Source organism: Rousettus aegyptiacus, unplaced genomic scaffold (assembly GCF_014176215.1).
Source record: "Rousettus aegyptiacus isolate mRouAeg1 unplaced genomic scaffold, mRouAeg1.p scaffold_m13_p_12, whole genome shotgun sequence".
Classification (NCBI taxonomy): domain Eukaryota; kingdom Metazoa; phylum Chordata; class Mammalia; order Chiroptera; family Pteropodidae; genus Rousettus; species Rousettus aegyptiacus.
The window spans coordinates 39,345,881-39,367,723 of record NW_023416287.1 but is presented as its reverse complement, the minus strand read 5'-3'; the positions used below and the strand labels follow the sequence as shown (position 1 = coordinate 39,367,723).

Here is a 21,843-nt window from a genome sequence, read left to right as displayed (position 1 = left end):
CTGTTATGGTTATTGGTATCAATTTCTCAGTGAGTCAGCCCCAAGGACAAGGCAGAGAGTGATATCTCCAGGTGCCAGCTGCCTAAGAGAAAATAGCTCCAAGGCTCCAAAGAAGAAAAAAAACAGTATTGCCGCTGAAGTATAGATAACATAGCTGTCCACCAGAAACCATGTTTCTTTGTGCTAGACGCTAACAGCTAACTTTTGCTTTTGTAATCTGCTTGCTTGCTTGATCAAGGCCAACCAAGACATAGTTTTGGGCTTTATAAGCTGCCTCCTCGGGAGGCTCAGGGCTGACTCTCTAGTAGGAAGAATCAGTCACCGGCCGGCTAATGAAGACTCGTAATTAATCTTAATTGACTCCATGAGTCTTAGATTTAAATGCGCCACATATTACACTTGTTGATTGTTTTCCAGCACTCTTGTACATTTTTGAAAACTGTCTCCTGAATGCTGGAACGAATCCTGTGATACTGGATTGGAGACAGAAATTAATATGAACTTGTTTATTTTATTATGTATGCAGATAGATACAAAAATAAATATGGATATTTGTGCATACATGGGTTAGAAATTAGTCATTATTGTATGTACATACGTATATTTCCTAGCACCATCCACTAAGAGAATCTAGACACAGTACCACCTCAGTAGCACCTAGCATGACTAGTACCCAGACCTTGATTTCTGATACCATTCTCCAATAAAAAGAACTGGCATCCTTGGGAAAATGGCTCATTCTAGGGCTGGGGTTTAGAATACAAGATGAATATGGAATATCTGACAGTGCCATAAAGTAAGGAAGAGCTAAAAAGGATGAGGGCATGTTGGAAGCATGAACCAACCTGAAAGAGTTCCCAGTCCCCACAATTGTTCCCACCTGGAACAATTTTGGCAACAAAATAAATAGTATTGCCATATGACCTCATAAAATAACTACCCATGAGTCCATGTATACCATATAAATAAATGATTTAAGCCAGTAAATAAATGGAGGAGAAGGGACAACTCTATCTTAGAGAAAATTTTTAATTAATAAATATAGAAAGACGGAAATATTAAATCACCATTAAAATGCCACAGTGATCCTGTTGCAGGCAAAATCCACTGATGAATTAGTGGGTGGCACTTTAAGAAGAAATAGGATCTTTGCATAGCCTCGAAATATCTCCCCAATTATTTGTGAATTTCTGTGGTAGTTTTAGTATATGTCTTTAAATCTTTAATATGCTGTCCTCTAGGCGCCAAAGCTCAATTCTCCTACCCTTGAGTGTGAACTGGACCTAATGACTTACTTCTAACTAACAGAGCATGGGAAGGGAAAAACAGTGTAAGTTTATAGTGGAGAATCCTGGCAGACACCACTTTCCTCAGTGATCAAGGTTAACATCACCTGTGTTCCGCCATGTTGGTATCATGCACCCCCAGATACCATACAAAGAGAAGGGCAGTTCATGTCTGGAGTCTTCTTCCTCAAAACCAATAACCTTAGTTTAACCCTGAGGAAAAAAACAGACAAACTCAAGTTGAGGGACGTCCTGCAAAATACTTGACCAGTGCTCTTCCAAAGGGTCAAGGTCATGAAAAATAACAAAAGGTGAGGAAGTATCACAGATCGAAGGAGACTAAGGAGATGGTGATGACTAAATGCAATGGGTGATCCTGATTTATTTCCTGAAACAGAAAAAGGACATTAGTGGAAAAACTGTGGAAGATCAAATATATTGTCATTTAGTCAGTAGTGTTCTACCAGTGTTAATGTCTTAGTTTGTGATTGTCCTATTGTTATATAAGATGTTAACCTCAGGAGAATCTGGGTGAAAGGTATGCAAGAAACTCTCTGTGTTAACTTTGGAACTCTTCTGAAGTCTAAAATTATTTCAAAATAAAAAGTTAAAAGATTGTCTTTCCATACCCTCAAATTTGGGTAAGGAGGATAGCAAAACTTATGTTCAGTCCTTCATCTTAATCAAGTAAATATTTTTTGTTATTAGAAAAAACTATACAAATTAATGACCACTCATTTTTTACTGTGAATATTCTCTGAAGATATAACGTACTGGGTAAGTCAGGATCCTGACAGGAAAGAGATGGAACACACAGATGGGAATTGAGCAGAGTTTAATGAAGAATTTATTCACCAAGTTGTGGGCGGGGTTATACAAAACCATAAAGGGACAGTGAAGCCCCTCAGGACTAGCAATAGTAGGAAGTAATGATCACTCTGGGCCTAAAGGAGCAGGAGGAATAGAGATTTTCTCAAAACCTGGGAGAGCTGAACCTATAACTTTAAGAAAAGGCCATCTGGCTGGAGCTGCAGGTCTGGATAGAGGAAAATAGCAGCCACTGGCCAATGGAAAGGGCACAGAGATACACACACCCTAGCCTCATTCTCCTCTGACCCTCCAGTATATTTCCATGACTCTCCATTGGCCAGAACCAAGCAGAAGCCATACAGCAAAGGAACTTGTACATGCAGCCACACAGTTCAACCTAATAGGCACGACTCAGAGCCAGAGAGATGCCTGGAGAATATCCATCATGTCACCGTCTGAATCAGTGAGAGCAGCCTATTTAATCTAAGCAATAAGGAAGGATTTAGAAAATCTAGAACTGAGACAGGATTCCATAGGATTTCTCATAGAAATCTATACTTATAAGATTAAAAGAGATTTAAAAATGTGTAAGTATATGTGATCCAAACACATATTTAGAAAGGGCTTCCTCTAACCTCTTCTGCTGAGATGGATCTGTGTTGGTCTTTGTAAAAGATGCTGAAAGTTCCCATAAATTTTCTCTTCGCGATTTAGCAAAAATCTACAAAGCTGTGCCTAAACTGGCTTTGTGCCTCTGGCTCTTAAGTTGACATCTCTAGGACCGCCATCCAGGGTGAAGAAATGTCCCTCTACCTTGATGGAGACCTGCCCCATGAGGATCTCTACCCATGTTTATCCTGCTGGCCTAGTGGGCAGGCTACACCCTCACCTTCCTGCCCTACTTCCTTCCTACCTTCCTTCCTTTGCTAGTATGATCATTTCCCCATAGTCCTGAAAAGTGGGCCCCATAATGATCTTCAACCTCACACCAAATCCATCACCATCCTGGATAACTCCAGCATCCACATGGATAATCCATTCAAAACCCAAGCCTCCCAATTATTGGATGACTTCATCTTCAGGGACCTTCCCCTCTGTTCCACTCCAGCTGCCCCTCCTCATCCTCTGGCCTAGAAGTTATTCTGGATGCTTCAAAATCCTAATTCCTTAACATCCGACATCTTCCCATGGTTTCTTTTCCTCTGGCACTCTCCCTCCCTTGTCTTTACGAGATCTCCAAGCTCTCTCAGCCTTCTACTCCCTGTCCTGTATTATACTTGTAGGTGCCAGCAGGCACCTTCACACAGAAAAAAGGCTGCTATGTGGGTCATTCAGGTTATAGATTTGTGTGTCTGTTTTAACCATTTAACCGCCGATGGAAATCAAATGTCTTCAGGAAGAAATGCCTTTCTGATTATACTCAGGGGTCATGGGCCAGCAGCAAGCCTCTTATCTGATAAGGGCAGCATCAGCTTTGGAGTTGGTTGATGTATAGGAAACAGCCATTGGGCACACTGAGTCCCAGGAGCACACAGTGCAGTGTGGAGCAGAAAGAAGGAATGAGCCTCTTGGCCTGGCATTTTGGGCACATAGCAGGTTCTGCAGTTGTATTCTGCTCCACCTTGTTCCCTTGTTCCTATGAGGACCCCTGAGGTAGGTGTTAGTCTATCTGTCTAGAAAGAGTCAGCTTAGGCTCTAAGACTGTTCTGTGATGTGTCCCAGACATCTGTCATGCTGAAGTCAAAAAGCCTCCCTTTATCCATACAAAGAAAAGTGATTAGATGTTTTCCCTTGGAGTTCAGGAACTTAATGGACTCAGTACAAAGAGCTAGGAAAGTATATTTGTTTTGAAACCTTTTCTTTTCTACATTTTTAATTTTTATGGCCAATGCTGTGATATTAGGTGCTGACTACATTTTTAAAAAGAAAAAGACATGTTTCCAATCCTGTTCTTTTATCCTAAGTGCAGAGGGACTTATATGTGTTTCTGAAATGGAGTGATTTGCAGAGATGAAGTTGGGGTAGTCAGTGGTCCTTTGAGATGTGACTCACTGTAAAGGAAGAAGTAAGTTACAGGTATTGGGGAGAACATGGCCAAAGATCTGGCTGGGGGCGTAGGCCAGCTTCATAGAAGCGTTTTCCCGCTGTGGTCTGTGGACAAACTTGGTGTCAGATGGCCCTGAAATTGTGGTGACATGCATGCCTGTGTGTACGTGTGTGTGTGTGTGAGTGTGTGTGTGTGTGTGTGTGTGTGTGTGTGTTTGCACACTTGGGTATAGGAGAGATGGTTCACAACACCATCTGATTCTCAGAGACCTGTTTTCTTAACTTTCTGTTCCCGAGTCACTATTGGGTTTTTCTTTTTTAATTTTTTTTAATTAGTTTCATGTATAATTTTTTTTAATTAGTTTCACATTTATATAGTTTGTAAAACGATCCCCCTAATTTCTCCTTCTCTCCTTTGGCTTCCCACCTAGCCAGTATATTTATGCTAACTGCATTCCCTATGTTGTGCTCCCCATCCCCATGACTGTCTATCAGCTACTAATTTGTACTTCTTTTAACTCTTCACCCCATTCTCCCAACCCCCAAATTGTCCAACTATATTTGTGAGTCTGTTTTTGATTAGTTTGTTCTTTTTGTTCCTTAGATTCCGCATATAAGTGAAATCACGTGGTATTTATCTTTCTGTCTGACTTATTGCACTCAGCATAATAACCTCAAGGTCCATCCAGGTCATTGCAAATAAAAGGATTTCATTTTTTTAATGGCTGAGTAACATTCCACTGTATATATGAATCATAACTTCTTTATCCAATCATCTGTTGATGGACATCTTGGTTGTTTCCATATCTTAGCTATTGTAAATTGTGCTGCCATGAGCATAGGGGTGTATAGATCTTTACAAATTATTGCTTTGGTTTTCTTTAGATAACTACCTAGAAGCACAATTGCTGGGTCAAAAGATATGTGCATTTTTAATTTTTTGAGAAACCTCCAGATTGTTTTCCATAGCAGCTGTACAATTCGAAATCCCACCAACAACATGTGAGAGTTCCCTTTTCTCCACATCCTCACCAACACTTGTTGTTCTTTGACTTATTGATGATAGCCATTCTGACAGGTGTGAGGTGATAGCTCATTATGGTTTTAATTTGCATTTCTCTAATGATTAGTGACCTTGAGCATCTCTTCATTTGTCTGTTAGCCATCTGTATTTCTTCTTTGGAGAAGTATCTGTTCAGATCTTCTGCCCATTTTTTAATTGGATTGTTTGTTTTTTTGTTGTTGAGTTATATGAGTTCTTTATATATTTTGGGTAATAACTTCATATCAAATGTATCATAAGTGAATATCTTCTCCCATTCGGTCAGCTGTCTCTTTGTTTTGTTGATGGTTTCCTTCGCTATACAAAAAGTTTTTAGTTTAATGTAATCCCACTTATTTTTTTCTTTTGTTTCCCTTGCCCGGGAACATATATCTAAAAAGAAATTACTGTTAGTAATATCAGAGAGTTTACTGCCAATGTTTTTTTTCTAGAAGCTTCATGGTTTCAGGTCTTACATTTAAGTCTTTAATTTATTTTGAGTCTGTTCTTTTATATGGTGTAAGAAAGTGATCCAATTTTGTTTTGTTTTGTTTTGTTTTGCATGTATCTGTCCAATTTTCCCAGCACCACTTATTGAAAAGACTGTCTTTTCCCCATTGTATATTCTTACCTCCTTTGTCATATATTAAGTGAGCATATAGGCATAGATTTATTTCTGGGCTCCCTATTCTGTTCCATTGATCAATATATCTGTTTTTATGCCAGTACCATGCTGTTTTGATTATTGTAGCCTTGTAGTGTGGTTTGATATTAGGTACTGTGATTCCCTCCAACTTTGTTCTTCTTTCTCAGGATTGCCATGGCTATTCAGGGTCTTTTATGATTCCACGTTCATTTTAGGGTTATTTGTTCTAGCTCTCTGAAAAAATGTCATTGGTATTTTGATAGGGATTTCATTTAATCTATAGATTGCTCTGGGTAGTATGGCCATTTCAATGATGTTGATTCTTCCTACCCATGAGCACAGCATATGCTTCCATTTGTTTGTTTCTTCTTCAGTTTCTTTTTTCAATGACTTAAAATTTTCTGAGGACAGGTCTTTTAACTCCTTGGTTGATTTGATTTCCAGATATAGTTTTCAATGCAATTGTAAATAGGGTTGTTTTCTTAATTTCTCTTTCTGAAAGTTCATTATTGATATATAAAAATGGCACCGACTTCTGAATATTTATTTTGTTACTTGCTACATTACTGAATGCATTGATCAGTTCTAACAGTTTTTTGGATGGAGTTTTTAGAATTCTCTGTATATAGTATCATGTCATCAGCAAATGACAAGAGTTTTACTTCTTTCTTTCCAGTTTAGATATGTTTTGTTTCTATTTCTTGTCTTATTTCTGCGATTAAGACTTCCAATACAATGTTGAAGAGAAGTGGTAAAAGTGAGCATCCTTGTCTTGTTCCTGACCTTAAGGAAAATGCTTTTAGTTTTTACCCATTGAGTATGATGTTAGCTGTAGGTTTGTCATATATGGCCTTTATTATGTTGAGGTATGTTTCTTCTATTCCCATCTTGCTGAGAGTTTTTATCATAAATGGATGTTGAATTTTGTCGAATGCTTTTTCTGCATCTGTTGTTATGATCATATGGTTTTTATCTTTCAACTTGTTGATGTGGTGTATCACATTAATTGATCTGTGACTATTGTACCAACCTTGCATCCCAGGAATAAATCCAACTTGATCATGGTATATGATATTTTTAATATACCGCTGAATTCAGTTTGCTAATATTTTGTTGAGGATTTTTGCATCAGTGTTCATAAGAGATATCAGCCTATAGTTTTCTTTTTTTGTAATGTCTTTGTCTAGTTTTGGAATCAAGGTAATGATGGCTTCATAAAAGGAGTTACAGAGCGAGCTTTTCCTCTTCTTGAATTTTTTGGTATAGTTTGAGAAGAATAGGTGTTAATTCTTCTTTGAATGTTTGGTAAAATTCTCCCATGAAGCCATCTGATCCAGGACTTTTGCTTTGGGGGAGGTTTTCGATTACTGATTCTATTTCATTGGTGGTAATTGGTTGTTTCAGATTTTCTGTTTCTTCTTGACTCAGTCTTGGGAGATTGTTTCTAGGAATGTGTCCATTTCTTCCATATTTTCCAATTTGTTGATATATAATTGTTCATAGTATTTTCTTATGATCTTTCGTGTTTCTATGGAGTCATAGTTATTTATCCTCTTTCACTTTTGATTTTATGTGTTTGAGTCCTCTTGCTTTTTTCCTTGATGAGTCTGGCTAAGGGTCTGTCAATTTTGTTTATCCTTTTAAAGAACCACCTCTTGGTTTCATTAATCTTTTGTATTATTTTTCTAGACTCTATTTTGCTTATTTCTGCTCTGATCTTTATTATTTCCCTCCTTCTATTCACTTTGGGCTTTGTTTGCTGTTCTTTTTCTAGTTCTTTTAATAGTAAGGTTAGATTGTTTATTTGAGCTTTTTTTGTTTCTTGAGGTAGGCCTATATTGCTATGAATTTCCCTCTTAGGATTGCTTTCGCTGTGTCCCATAAAGTTTAAGTCATTGTGTTTTCATTTTCATTTGTTTCTAGGTATCTTGTGATTTCTTCCTTGATCTTATTAATAACCCATTCATTGTTTAGTAGCATGTTATTTATCCTCCATGTGTTTGTGTATTTTCCAGTTTTTTTCTTGTAGTCGGTTTCTAGTTTCATACCATTGTGATCAGAGAAGATGATTGATATGATTTCCATCTTCTTAAATTTATTGAGACTTGTTTTGTGTCCTAACATGTGGTCTATCCTGGAAAATGTTCCATGTGCACTCGAGAAGAATGTTTATTTTGCTGCTTTAGAGTGAAATGCTCTGAAAATAACTGTTAAATCCATCTGGTCTCAGGTGTCTTTTAGGTCTATTGTTTTCTCGTTGATTCTTTGGCTGCAAGATCTGTCCATTGGTGTCAATGGGGTGTTAAAATTCTCCTACTATGAGGGTATTACTGCTGATCTCTCCTTTTATGCCAGTCAATAATTGCGTTATGTATGTAGGTGCTCCTCTGTTGAGTGTGTATATGTTTACTAGGGTTATAGCCTCTTGATTTATCGAGCCCTTTATTATTATGTAATACCCTTTTTTGTCTCTTATTATAGCCTTTGTTTTAAAGTCTATTTTATCTGATATAAGTATCACTACCCCAGCTTTTTTTTTCATTTCTATTTGCATGAAATATCTTTTTCCATCCCTTTACTTTCAGTCTGTGAGTGTCATTTGATCTGAAGTGGGTTTCTTGTAGAAAGCATATGCATGGGTCTTGTTTTCTTATCCATTCGGTGACCCAGTGTCTTTTGATTGGAGCATTTAATCCATTTACATTTAAAGTGATTACTAATAGGAATATAGTTACAGCCATTTTATTATTCATATTTGTTATTTCTATTTTTTTACCCCTTCTCTTTTTACAGAAGTCCCTTTAACATTTCTCGTAATACTGGCTTGTTGGTGATAAATTCCTTAAGCTTTTTCCTATCTGGGAAGCTCTTTATCTCACCTTGCGTTTTAATTGAAAGCCTTGCTAGGTAGAGTATTCGTGGTTGTAGATTCTTATTTTTGATATCTTTGAGTATTTCTTGCCAGTCTCTTTTGACCTGCAAAGTTTCCATTGAAAAATCAGCAGACATTCTTATGGGGGTACCCTTGTAAGTAACTACCTGCCTTTCTCTTGCTGCTTTTAAGATTCTCTCTTTGTCTTTGACCGTTGGCATTTTAATTATAATGTGTCTTGGTGTGGGTCTGTTTGAATTCCTCTTGTTTCAGAATCTTTGTGCTTGTATGTCTAATCCCTTTGCCAGGTTAGGGAAGTTTTCTGTCATTATTCTTCAAATAAATTCTCAATCCCTTGCTCTCTCTCTTCTCCTTCAGGTACTCCTATGATCCAGATATTGTTAAACTTCATGTTGTCCTAGAGGTCTCTTAAACTATACTCATTTTTTTTAATTCTTTTTTCTTTTTGTTGTTCTGATCGGGTGTATTCTGCTACCTTGTTTCCAGTTCGCTGATTCGATCTTCTGCTTCATCCAGTCTACTGTTGAATCCTTCTAGTGTATTCTTCATTTCAGTTATTGCATGCTTCATTTCTGTCTGGTTCTTTTTTATGGGTTCTATGTCCTTTTTTATGCTTGCTGTCTCTCTGCTGAGGTTCTCATTGTGCTCATCCGTTCTCCCCCTAAGTTCGTTGAGCATCCTTATAACCATCATTCTGAACTCTGTCCCTGGTAGGTTGCTTGCCTCCATTTCATTTAGCTTATTTTCTGGAGTTTTCTCCTGTTGTTTCATTTGTGGCATGTTTCTTTGTTTTCTCATTTTATTAGCCTCTCTGTGTTCATTTTTATGTGTCAGGAATATTTGTTTCATCTCTTGGCCTTGGCCAGATGGCCTAATGTGGAAGGTGTCCTGTGTGGCCCAGTGGTGCACTCTCCCTGATCCCCTATGCCGAGGGCTCTAGACATGATCTTCGTATGGGTTGTGCATGTCACCAAGTCTTATTGTTGTTAGCACATCAGTGGATGGGATAAACGCTAGGCTGACCAACTGTGGGAACTGGCTGCACCCACAGGGTAAGAGTTGCTGTGTGGGGGCTAATCCCACTGAATGGGATTTGCCCTAGCAGGCTTGTGTATTTGTTGCAACCACCCTTTGTGTATACCACTAATGGGGCTAGTCAGGAGCTGCTATGTTGTGTTCTGATACCAACCTCAGGATGCATTGGTTTTGTGGCCCCTCGAGAAGGGCTCCCCCATAGGCCAAGGTCAGCTGCTGATTTTGATTGCTCAGGGCTACCTCGTGGGAACTACAAAGCGATCCGCAGATGGTTGTTGCCTATACTGGAACCATAGGTAAGTGGAAGAGACGATGCTGTAGGCAGTGGTCAGTTTTCTCCCGTCCCTGACCTCTGGCAGTTTAGCAGAGGGACCAGTGCTCCTCCAGGTCTGACACTGCCTGTCAGTTGCCTGTAAGTCTCAGAAACTGGAAGAGCCTCTGGGTGATATGCGTGTTGGGTGGCGCAGGATCCCCAGGAGTCTCCTGTGTTTATTGAGTACATTTCCCCCTGCCACTGCGGTGTCAGTACTGTCTCTGTGGTTCCCTGTACAAGTTTGCAATCATAGCAAGGTCAGCTGCTGCCCACCTTGGGCCACCCCAGGGCAGGGGCAGCTGCCTATCAACGTATAGCGGGCACTTTGTATATGGGATGGGGCAGGAACTCAGAAAGTCAAGGACCCTCGGGCCAGTACAGACCCCTGTGATCCCCTCAAGAAATACTGCAGCTCATACAGGCAGCAGTGGTCTGCCTGCCACTGATTTCTGTGCAGTTCCAGCCCTGTGCTAGCCAAAGTTTGTTGCCTGTGTAGATTGGGAGTGGGGCAGGCAGAGTTGTAGCAGTTCACTGTCAATGGGCCTCCTGGGCAATCTGTGGGGAAGATGGGGCCGTGTCTCAGGAAGACAGTGGCAGTCAGATCCATACAGCCTCAGTCTTGCTGCAACTTTGGTAACCATTCACAGCAAGACCAGCTGCTGTCTGGGACTGGCCCACAGATTCCTGAGATCTGCCCAAGTTCCTGTTGGCAGCAGTGATCTGCCTGACCTTGTCTCGGAAATGCTTGGTTTACAGCGCTGGCTGCCAGTGGCAAATGCTTGGCCCTGAATCTGCACAGGGTGTGACAGCCATCCAGCAACAAAAGCCCCTGGTAATCTGCAGGTTGGGTGGGGCAGCCTAATTTCCTTAGGCCAGTGTTTTCCTAATGGCCCTGTGGAAGGGGTCTGCCCAGTCAAGCTGGCTTGGTAAGTAGATTGCCCAGTAAGGCACAATGGTGGCTGCCCTTCCAGCCCTCGTTCTGGCTCCAGGTAATGCAGACTTTCTCAGTATGAATCCTGCAGGAGACTCTGACCCACTGCTGGTGTTCTGTGAGTGTCTGCAGGTCAGAAAGCCTGTGCGCGGGTCCTTCAGAGGGCCGTCTAGAGTTTCAGTCTCCTTCCATCTCACCCAGACAGCCAGGATCCCCTCTGGTTTTTACAGTCAGAGTTATTGGAATTTCCTCTTCCCTGGGCTGAGGATTCCAACAAATGAGACCAGGACCCCTCTCTCCTTCAGGAGAGCTTCTGCAGCCTCACTCTCCCTCACTGTGTTCCTCCACTACCTGCGGGTGCGGGTCCAGCCCGATTTGCAACTTTGCCTCTCCTGCCGGCTTCGATGTGGCTCCTTTATATTATCAGACGTACATGTTACGATCAGCTGGACTTCAGGTGATTCTCTACGTTGATCATTTTATAATTTGGTTGTAATTTCAATGCAGACCTGGAAGAAAACGAACACTGCTTTTACCTAGTCCACCATCTTCCTCCCTCAGTCCCCAGTCACAGTTTTGAAAGCTGGTCAGAATTTGTTCTGGCATCAGTGAAATAGTATTTGCTGATTTCTCCCCTGAGGCACTGCCTTTTCTAGGAAGGATTAACCTGGCTTTGGGCCTAGCCAGACTTACTCTTTCCCCTTTTTCTCTATCCTAGGCCAACACTGGACAAATTGATGACCCCCGGGACCAGCACAGAGTCATCAGCAGTAACCTCGCCCTCATTCAGGTGACTCTCCTCTTTGTCTGACTAATGCGTCCCCTCCCCACTTTTGAATCTGTAGATAGGCCCTCTCTGGGTAGGAATGGGGGAATCTAAGTGAGCCCTTGGCCCTGTGCTTTGGACTGGGCTTTGGGGATGGGAGCCACCTGTTTATCCACCCCACGCCCATCAGACTATACTCTTGCAGCAGCTAGAATCTTCTTGAAAAATTCACCTATACTTGCTCAGATCTGACTCCAACTAAGGTCGTCCACAGACCACCGGGAGAGAACACTTCTGTAAAGCTGGCTTGCACCCTCAGCCAGATCTCTTTCTCATAGCCTGGAGTTCTAACTGCCTTTTCTTCTCACTCTACTCAAACTATGCTTGCCAAGATTGCTGCTATCCTCCTTTGATTGCCTTGTGCATGTGATCCTACTTATTCTTTCTGAGGCGTCTGCATATCCTTCCTGCCTGGAAATTCTTCCTCGGCCCCACCCCTGCTTCTCTGCCTATTCCTTCTCAGCCTTTGCAAGATTTTGTCCCTTAAATGCTTCATGCTCTTTCAAACTTGTACCTCCTTCTAGCAGATCCTAGTTGGTCTAAGTGCTCATCCTTGGCATCTCAGAGTCGGGAACACCCAAGGCAGGAGGAGCCTGGGAAGAGATTGCTTTAAGGTTTGGTGAAAGCTGGGTCTGGATCTAGACAGGAAATGGCTCTATCCAGAACCTTCTGGGCTTCTCTGGCTGGGGGAAGCCTGTGGTAGAATAAAAAAACTGGACCCTGAGACAGGCCTGGAGTTAAGGCCAATATTTATTAACTGGTGGCTTTACTTAGTCATATCTCCCTGTCTATCAAGTTAGGATACCGACTTTACTTCTCACCTGGGTTCCAGAGCCCCCATTTCTAGCTCTCTACTTGGCTCTTCCATCTGCCTGTCCCAGAAGCATCCCTGAAACAGCATACCCAGATCTGGCCTTTCACCTTCCCTCCTCACATCTCTTCTGAAGTCCTTAATTCAATCTTGTTTGATGGTTGAAAGCTCATTCTGGGAGTCAGCCAGCTAGGGACCCTCAGGCGAGTCACCTTACTTTACCTGTGAAGTGGGTAGTTGTGAGCTATGGATCATGGAGGGGTAGGGGTTATGGCATCTAGCTTGCTCATGGTAATCAATTACTCTATTACTCTAGCTGTGCCTAGTGAGTAGTCTTTCCATTTAAGCAAGCTGGAAACCAAATAACATTTTGCTTCTCTGCCCTTTATCCATACATTTAGTCACTCAGCATTCTACCTCTGAGCTATGCTGGAATCTAGCCCTGTTTCTCCTTGCTTGGCCTCATGGTCCCCTAGCTGACTACAAACCTCTTTACTGTTTTAACTGCTCCAGGCTTCTTGACCTTCAGCTCACCTCTGCATGGCCACCTGAGTGATGTTTTCTAAAACCTAAAGCTGATCAGACCTCTTTCTCCTTAAGCCCCTTTGTTAGTTCCCCTTGTCCAAGAGTGAGAATGGCCCAAAAGGCATTCATGGTCTGATCCCAACTTCCCCACCAGCCTCATGTCCTGCCTTTGCTTATGCAGTTACCTCCCCTCGAAATGTCCTTTCTCCTCTTGTTCACCTGGCAATGAAGCCCTTTCAAGATTCCAATCAGATCTCATTTCCAACCTGACACCAGGTACAGCTCTTTGGTGCTTTGCATGTGCTGCTGGGTCTGCCCTTGTTGCAATTCTGTGTTTAGATATCTGCCTTCTCTGCTTGAGGTGAGTTGCATTGGCCAGGAGTACCCAGAATATACTATAAGGTATATGGATAATTTATAGCCAAAATGACCTATAGCTGAAAAGCTTCGGAGATTAAAATGGATACTCATGATACTCTTAACAGAGGGTCTAGCAAGGGACAGATAATAAATGCCTCAGCTATGAGTCACTGGTTTTACTTTTCTGTTTTCACCAAATTCTTGTCCATATGCATGTATAGTTCCATATGATTGATTCTCAGCAAACATTTATTAAGTCCTGCTCTGGGCCTGGTAGTGGCTTGGCACATGGTCCTAATGATAGCCTGGGTATAATTTTGTCTCTTCCATTTTTAAAAAGTTTAACCTTGAATCATAAATGGCGCAGCAAGTTTCACAATTAAACTTTTTAATAACTTCAGAATATGTCATCTTTTAAATATACCCAAGAGTGATATTTAAAAGTTAACAAATGGTAGGGCCTGGAAACTACCTGGTAAGACTGAAGGACAGCCACCAAGAGCTGGCCCAAAAGAGCCAATGCAAATCTGCCCAACTTCAACCCTCTCCTGTTTATTTAACCCTGTAAACACAGCCACAGTTGTTTGTAGGCTTATTCTAGATGCATTATACAACAAAAATGTTCTCTTTTCGTATGGATTTCTTAAGAAAACTTGCCACAAGTTCAGAACATGTGAACTGCAGATTTTCCCAAAAGGATTACAAAATATTTGATTTCTTAGTATTGAATAATAGCACTAGTATTAATGTTTGATTACTAGTTTCTCTGTAACCTCACCAGCATTGAAAATATTCTTCTAGACCATTTTTTGCATCTACAGTATACATATGTATATGCCTATAGGCAATATATGATGTGTTTTCCTGTGTTTTTAAGCATAAAAAGTATTAAATTTTACTTATAGTTCTGTAATTTGTACTTTTAATGGCCTAATAAATGAAAATAACTTTAAATGACAAATAGTGAAAAGTAAATAGCAGCTCTAAACATCATCATTATTATTATATGGTTCATTGTACACATGTGCAATTTTTTCCCTGGGAAATGTTAGATCATAAAGTATATTGGTAATTTACGGCCAAATTTCTCTCCAAAATTCTTCTGCCAATTTTACCACATTCAGTGTATAAGAACCCATTTTCCCACATATTTGTCAATATGTACTTTATATTATCAATCTTTTAAATTTTAATTTTACTTAGTCTGATAGGTAAAAATAGTGTATCTCATCCACTCATTGATTTATTCATCCATTTATTTGGGAGTACAGAGGAAGGCTGAGATTCAGGCTATCTTCTCAGACCTAGGGACCCCAGCAGAAACTAAGACAGTGCTTATTTTTTAATAGAGGAAGACCAACAGAAGGTACCAATAAATAGGATGAAATCTTTCATTTAAAATTTTCCTGACTGCTAGGGAGGTTGATTATCTTTTCATGTTTCTTAGCCAATTGTATTTTATTTTCTGTGAATTCCCTGTCCACATCCCGTGTTCATTTTTCTATCAGTTGGTGGGGGAGGGGGGAGGCGGGGTAGCAGCAGTAACAGCAGTAGCAGATTTGTAAAATGGACTTCATTATTCTGGATATTAATCTTTTATTAGTTATAGATTTTTTTATTCGTATAATATTTTCTCCAAGTCTACCTCTGTCTTTGAATTCTGTGGTATCTCGTATTATATGGAAGTCATATTCAGACTTAAATTAAGTTTATATTTTTCTTTATAGATTTTAATGTTGTATCTTTAGTAGAAGGCCTTCCCTAATCCAAACTCTGAAACATATTATTCTATATTTTCTTCTATTTCACACATTAGATTTTTATGTTTAGGTGTGCACATGTGTAAATAGTATAAAATGGGAATTTATTTCACTTTTCCCAAACAAATATCCATTTTCTCTTACCCTATTTATTCAATAGTCATGTATTTCATACAGATTTAAAATTCCACTTTTATCATAATAAATTTTTATATATTCATGATTCTATTCCTGGACTCCAGTCCTGCTGATCTATTTTTCTGTTAATACACCTGTTTTAATTACTATAGCTTTAAAATATATGTTGATAATGAATATGCCAAAATGCCCTCTTGATCCTCACTCTCAAAATTGTATTGGATGTTTTCACACATCTACTTATCTTTGTGAAATTTAAAATGAGTTAAATTTCATGAAAAATCTTGTTCAGATTTTGATTGGAATTACACAGGTGAACCTGAAGAGAGCATTTTTCATCTTTAAAAGACTAACTCACGCCATCCATATACATGGTAGAGCTCTTTGTTTGTTCAGCCTCCTTTAATAGACAACATGTTTCCATTGAGATGTTTTGAGTTGTAGAGAGCAGATGCCAGTATTAATACTCAGATCTGGGGCAACCGCTGGTACTGGCCTGAGTGGGCACAGAGATGTGTCCCCACCCAGACGAGATGGGAACTACAGCCAAGGATTGGGGAGAATTCAGAGAAGGGGCATCAGTATGCAGGGCAAGTGTCAAGGAAAGCAAGTTGGGGAGATTGATGGGAAGTGTGCTCAAAAGCCTCTGAGCCATAGCTGCAGATCAGGGAACGTTTCCATGAGGGAGGTCAGTTGTCTGTGCTGCTGATGGTTACAAAACACTTTCCCAGAGCAGTGAGAGAGGAGCCATGAGCCAGAGCCAGAGCCTGGTGACCCTTGACTAAGGGCTGAGTAGAAGGTGAAAAGTCAGATTCTGTGATAGAAAATGGCAAGGATCAAGGAGCAGAGGGGAAAGCAGTGGTTTTCAGAGGAATTGGGTTAAAGGAAGGTGTTAGCCTCTCGAGGTTAGAAAGGAGGTGTGACGAAGGATGGGGAGGAGCGGAGGTAGTCATAGGGACTCTTCTTCATGTTGCTGATTTCTGCCCTGACAGGTGCAGGCCACCATCATGGGGCTGCTGGCTGCTATGGCTGCCCTGCTGCTGGGAGCCGTGTCTAGGGGGGAGTTAGACTTTGCGAAGATGGAATTGCTGTGTGCCAGCAGTGTCATCACCGCCTTCCTGGCTGCATTTGCCCTAGGTGAGCTGTGACCCCACCCTAGTGCCACACTTTCTCTTGCCTTGCTGGCATGCCCCACTCCTCAAGGCTCCAATTTCAGCTCTTTGTGCTTTCAGTTCTGAAAGATAGAGCACTAATGGTAGAGCCTCAAGTGTCATGCCCACGGGTGGAGAAGAGCTTGCCAGGTGAGGAGGCCAGTGAGCCCCATCCTGGGTAGTGTGTGTGCCAGAGTGAGCTGCTAACTCAATTTCTCTTCCCTCTTCTTATTTAAAGAACTGGCCAGAGCTCTGTAGACACATTTATCTATTCATTCAGTCAGTCAGTCCTTTACTGTTTCTGAGCACAGCTTGCATATGGACCTGTGGTGTGTGCTATAGTATACAGTCACGGTGGGGAGCAAGGCTCAGTTTTTAGCTTAAGTTTCATCTCCTCAGAGAGGCCTTTTCTGACTATCCCCTCACAGGTATAGCTCTCCTCCCTTCTTCCCTTTCCCACTGCCACCATGCTATGCTGCACCATGCCATCTTCCTTTTAGAGCTTCGGTCCACAACCTTTTTGGCCCCAGGGACCAGTGCTCCTATGAGAATCTAATGCTTGATGATCTGAGGTGGAGCTGAGGCAGTGATTCTAGCGCTGGGGAGCGGCTGCAAATACAGATGAAGCTTCACTCTCACCTGCCACTCACCTCCTGCTGTGTGGCCCAGTTATGAACAGGCCACGGACTGACTGGTGGACCCCTGTTTTAGAGTACTTGTGAAAATCTGAACTTATCTTGTTTCTTTGTTCATTTTCTATCTCACCTCTCTACTACAACGTCAGCTCCTCAGAGCAGAGTTCATGGGAAAGGCATCTCTTACTCTTCCATCTGCCACTTCTATCACACTGCCTGCCACACAGCAGATTGTTCATACATGTCTACAGAAGGTGGAAAGATAGAGGCATTGGCAAACATAGCACCATCATCGGGGACCTCACACACATCAGTGGAGAGCCCGTAGCTGGACAATTACGATAAAACGTCACCCGTTCATTATTATTCAGTATCGACTGTCTACCATGGGCCAGGCACTGTAAGGTGCTAGGGATGATACACCGGTGAGCAAAATGCACGGTGATGGTGTTTTGTGACATTTATATTCTAGTTCAGAGTGAGACATCAGTATGGAAGCATATGGATAATTCCAGGTAAGTGCCAGTGCCTCTTCCTTTCCGAGGCCTTCTCTGATCAGTCATGCTTTATTTTAGTATCCTGTTTATTTACTTCAAATGCTTATTCACTTATTTGTTTACTGTCCGTTCCTCCACCGACAAACATTTACTTGCCAATTCAGAGCTTGATGGTTATAAGAGCACTTAAAACAGGCCCAGGCATATAAACAGCTCCCAAATGTTTGCTGAATGAATGGACTTTATTTTGGTTCTCTTGTGAATTATATGTGTGTGTATGTTACATGTGCAAGTGCAAGAAGCAACAAGTGATAACTTTATAAATTGGATTTGTATTTATACTTCTGTACCCACATCTGACCTCACAAAACACCTTTGAGCTTAGCTTTCTGTAAGGTAACAAGGTGGGTTATTTGTGATTTCTGTTCCTACCAGGCAGCCAGTTGATGGAAGGGTTGCATTCCTGTACTAGGGTACATGATCGGGAAGGAGATAAGAGTACAGAAGCCTAGGAGAAGATTCACAAGCTGTACTCCCTTGGTGGAATGTTTGATCCTGGTCACACGCCTGTGCATGTGTGGGGGGAAGTGGTGGAGAAGTAGGGGCAGCACTACCACTCAATCTGGTCAGAGGAAGGGCAGGATGAGTATACCAAACCTGCTGGAGAAATAGAACCTAGGAGATACTTGGCATGAAGTCTTCTCTGGAAACAACACAACCAAATCATTCAGGAAGCCAGCCTTGTTCCTCTGGGGCCTTGTAGAGAATGCCATTCCTACCTCCCCATTTTACAGATGAGGGAACTGAGGCCCAGAGATGGGTGAAGCTCAGCTGCATAGACATAATTGGGATTATCCAAAGATATGTGGAAGGTCAGAAATGTTGCTCGTAGCTCAGTGTGACCACAACGTGACTGTGCCATAAGACCAGGTGGTGGTGGCGGTGGTTTTTAAAAAATGCTCTCAAACTGGTGTTATCTCTATCTATACTCCCTGTGAGATTGCCACCAGACCACCAGTTCATATTCACTTAGCACAGATATTTCCAAAGAGGTAAAGTAGCTGTGACCTGGTCACAAAATAGAGCACAAACAACTGGCCAGTGGTGGCAGTTTTAGGACAGCATTGAGGTGAAAATTCAAATTATTTTTAGAGTTACAGAATACTGGGTAAAGTGTTAAAAGCACCAATACCCAAGATACAAAGTGTTTTTTCTTAAAGACCCACATAAGATGCTGTTGGATTAAGTTTTAGACAGCAGATGGGAACTAGAAGTTCACGTGTGATAGTTATCTCAGAACAGAGTCAGAACAGAAAATAGGACCTGGTCAGGTGGGGCGACCGTGAAAAGATACCTCTCAGGTCTCCAGCTAGGGAGCAGGTCTCCAATGCTGCACCCTAAAATCCATTACCCCTGCACTCAGAGTCCACACGCTGCCTCCACCCAGTAGTGGCCCTGCCTGGCTGCTAATATATGCCTGTTTCCCAGAGATGTGGACCTGCCCACATGCCTTTGAGGATCTCTGATAGCCCTTCTGAAACCCCAGCACTGCACTACAGTCTGCTTGTGCCTCCCTTACTTCATCCCTCTCTCCTGCCTCAGAGACCACCCTGCACTTTCGCCCCTCCCAGTTTTCCTCACAAGCTTTGTCTCTAACAAACCTCTCACATGACTCATTCTACCCAGGCATCTGCGTCTCCAAGGACTCCAACAGGCACAGGAGGTCATGCTTAGTCCTTGGGGACATTCCCCAGAGCAGTTGTAGAGCATCTTCCCTGCAGTGAGGAGCTGTGAGCTTTATATATGTAGTTCCAAGTGGTGTGGGAGCCCGGGAACCACCTGCCTGCTAACTCCCAGTTTTCGGGCCGTTCGTTAGCATCATGCCTGTAAGTTACAAAGCATAGTCCAACCCTCCCAGCCTCCTTAGGCAGTCTGGGCTTGTGGGGACAGAGGGAAGTTACTGAGCAGCCTCCTGACCATCTTCTCATCCTGTGCCACTTCTCCACTATGCCACCGAGCCTCCTTGGGGTCAGTTGTTTTCCTAAGTTTTGAGTCTTTTCTCTCTCCTCTCTGCAGGAATACTGATGGTCTGTATAGTGATTGGTGCTCGAAAGTTTGGGGTCAACCCAGACAACATCGCCACACCCATTGCAGCCAGCCTGGGAGACCTTATCACGTTATCCATCCTGGCTTTCATTAGCAGCTTCTTCTATAAACACAAAGGTAGGGGGTACCCAAGGAAGAGGGGCCCACCAACAAGGCTGATTAAGAATGTTTTCACCCACCCTGCAACATTCAAATCAGGGACCATTCCCTCAAGAAGGAACCTGTGGGTTCTGTTGTGGAGTCAGAAATCCTTCTTTTACAGAGGCAAAGCCTGAGGTCATTGAACAAATCAGAGTGTCCTCCAGCAAGTATCTCAAGCTCTTTCAACTGTATTAGACAGGATACACTACTCAAGTCAGCGGACATGTAGGTTTTCAGTTTCCACCTCAGGGCCGGGGTATGCAAGGAAGCCAGGGAGGGCCCGTGGCTGATCTGGCCACTTTGGTACATCCTCACAGGTGACAGTGCCTTCTTGGGGAAGGCAGTTTACACTGGACACATATAAACTGCCCAAGAAGTGGTTCCCAAGGAGGAATGTCTCAGCCACAGGCAGAAGCAGTGACAACATATGCACTCCCTATAGGTGCAAGGCAGGGGAAGCCAGGGCTCCTCAGAAGGCAGCCTGGTAACCTGCTTAGCAGCTCAGAGAGATGCCCTTACTCTACCAGAAGGCTCCCTAGGAGTTCACTCAAGCCCTGGGCAGTGTGGAAAGGCAGCGTCACTCTTGCCCAGATGGTTCTCCCCTCCTGGGTTTCCACTGCTGACTACTCCGCTCCAAGCGTCACATTGTTTACCTTCCACCTGGTACAATCTTACTAAGGCGGCTGCACATAGCCATTTGCACCTAGTAAGTGTTGATTCTGAACACAATCAGGACCCCATATTCCTTGAGGCAGGTAGCATAAATGAGTGGAGTGGCTGGTGCTGAAGTCAGTGGGGAGCGATGGGGCATGTGGTGATGGTTGGTAGGAGGATATATCACAGACAAAAGAGCAACCATGATGTAACTCCAATTTATCATAGCTCACGAGAACATGGGCTCAAGGATTTGAGACATCATCCCGTTTTTACATGTTGGCAACTGAAGCAGAGCAGGAAAACTCATCTGACTTAGAGTGTTCAGCTACCGGGACCCTTTCTGTCTCAGCTATGGTATTGGCTCCTTGCCACCCTAGGAATTGTCTACCACCAACAATATTTAATGGTTTGGGAGAGTCTCAAACTTCATATAAGCGGCAATGAAGATCTAATGATAAGATGACCTAATTTTACTTTTACACTGAATATAAAACAAGATTTATATATAGGTTAATCATGTTTGATTTGCAAAATAAATATGAGTCACAGGTGTCCCCAGGCTCTTCTTCTCTGCCCCTACTGTACCCCTACTGGAATAGTGTGTTCTAAGACAGGACTCATTAGATGTTGAATCATTGTTGGATTATCCATATCTCCAGTTAGACTATGAATTTACCTTGGGTGCACTAGAGGGGAGAAAGGTCACTGGGCCTGGTACATACCAGATGAATCTTCACTGATAAGGAGTGACTCATCAACCATCATACCTGCTGGTGTAGTCAGAAAGACAGCCACACACAGGCGAAGTACTAACCGCAGTGCTGGGAGATTATAAGGCAGAACCTCTGCCAGTGCTTCTGAGTAGTTCTAGAAAAATTGGACTAGATGCAAAAATGTCCTGCAAGCCCCTATAGGCTGCTGTCTCCCCAAGTGTCTGAGACTTGCTTAAAGCTCATTGAGCCAGCCTTCTATCTTCTGGCAAAGAGGCTGACTAATTCCACCATGAAGCACTTTTTCTATAGCTCACCTCGAGCACCTGTGTCCTGTTCTTTCTTTTAGTTGCTCCAGGAAGTAGGCCTCCCTGTCACAGAGAAAGGAACCATGTTTGCTTATTGCAGAGAAGGGCAAGAGAGGGGTGCTTATAATTACAGTGCTGAGACAAAGGGGACCCATACCTAACATCTCTGAATGTTGGGACCCACTCAGTAGAGGGGCGTGCATCACCCTGAGTACC

The 21,843-nt window shown here is 42.3% G+C and overlaps 1 protein-coding gene across 11 annotated transcripts in view; it reads left to right on the top strand.

Annotated features, from left to right (window-relative positions):
- Positions 1-21,843, top strand: part of SLC41A3 (solute carrier family 41 member 3) — a 102,663-nt gene that overhangs the window by 63,595 nt on the left and 17,225 nt on the right. For 10 of the 11 annotated variants that reach the window (XM_016160541.2, XM_016160538.2, XM_016160532.2 and 7 more), the window contains 3 exons: positions 11,721-11,792; positions 16,415-16,559; positions 19,782-19,928. In XM_016160541.2, the coding sequence (XP_016016027.2) occupies positions 11,721-11,792; positions 16,415-16,559; positions 19,782-19,928 (364 nt within the window). The remainder of the gene's footprint in view (positions 1-11,720; positions 11,793-16,414; positions 16,560-19,781; positions 19,929-21,843) is intronic. The other variant, XM_036229734.1, reaches the window with a different exon arrangement.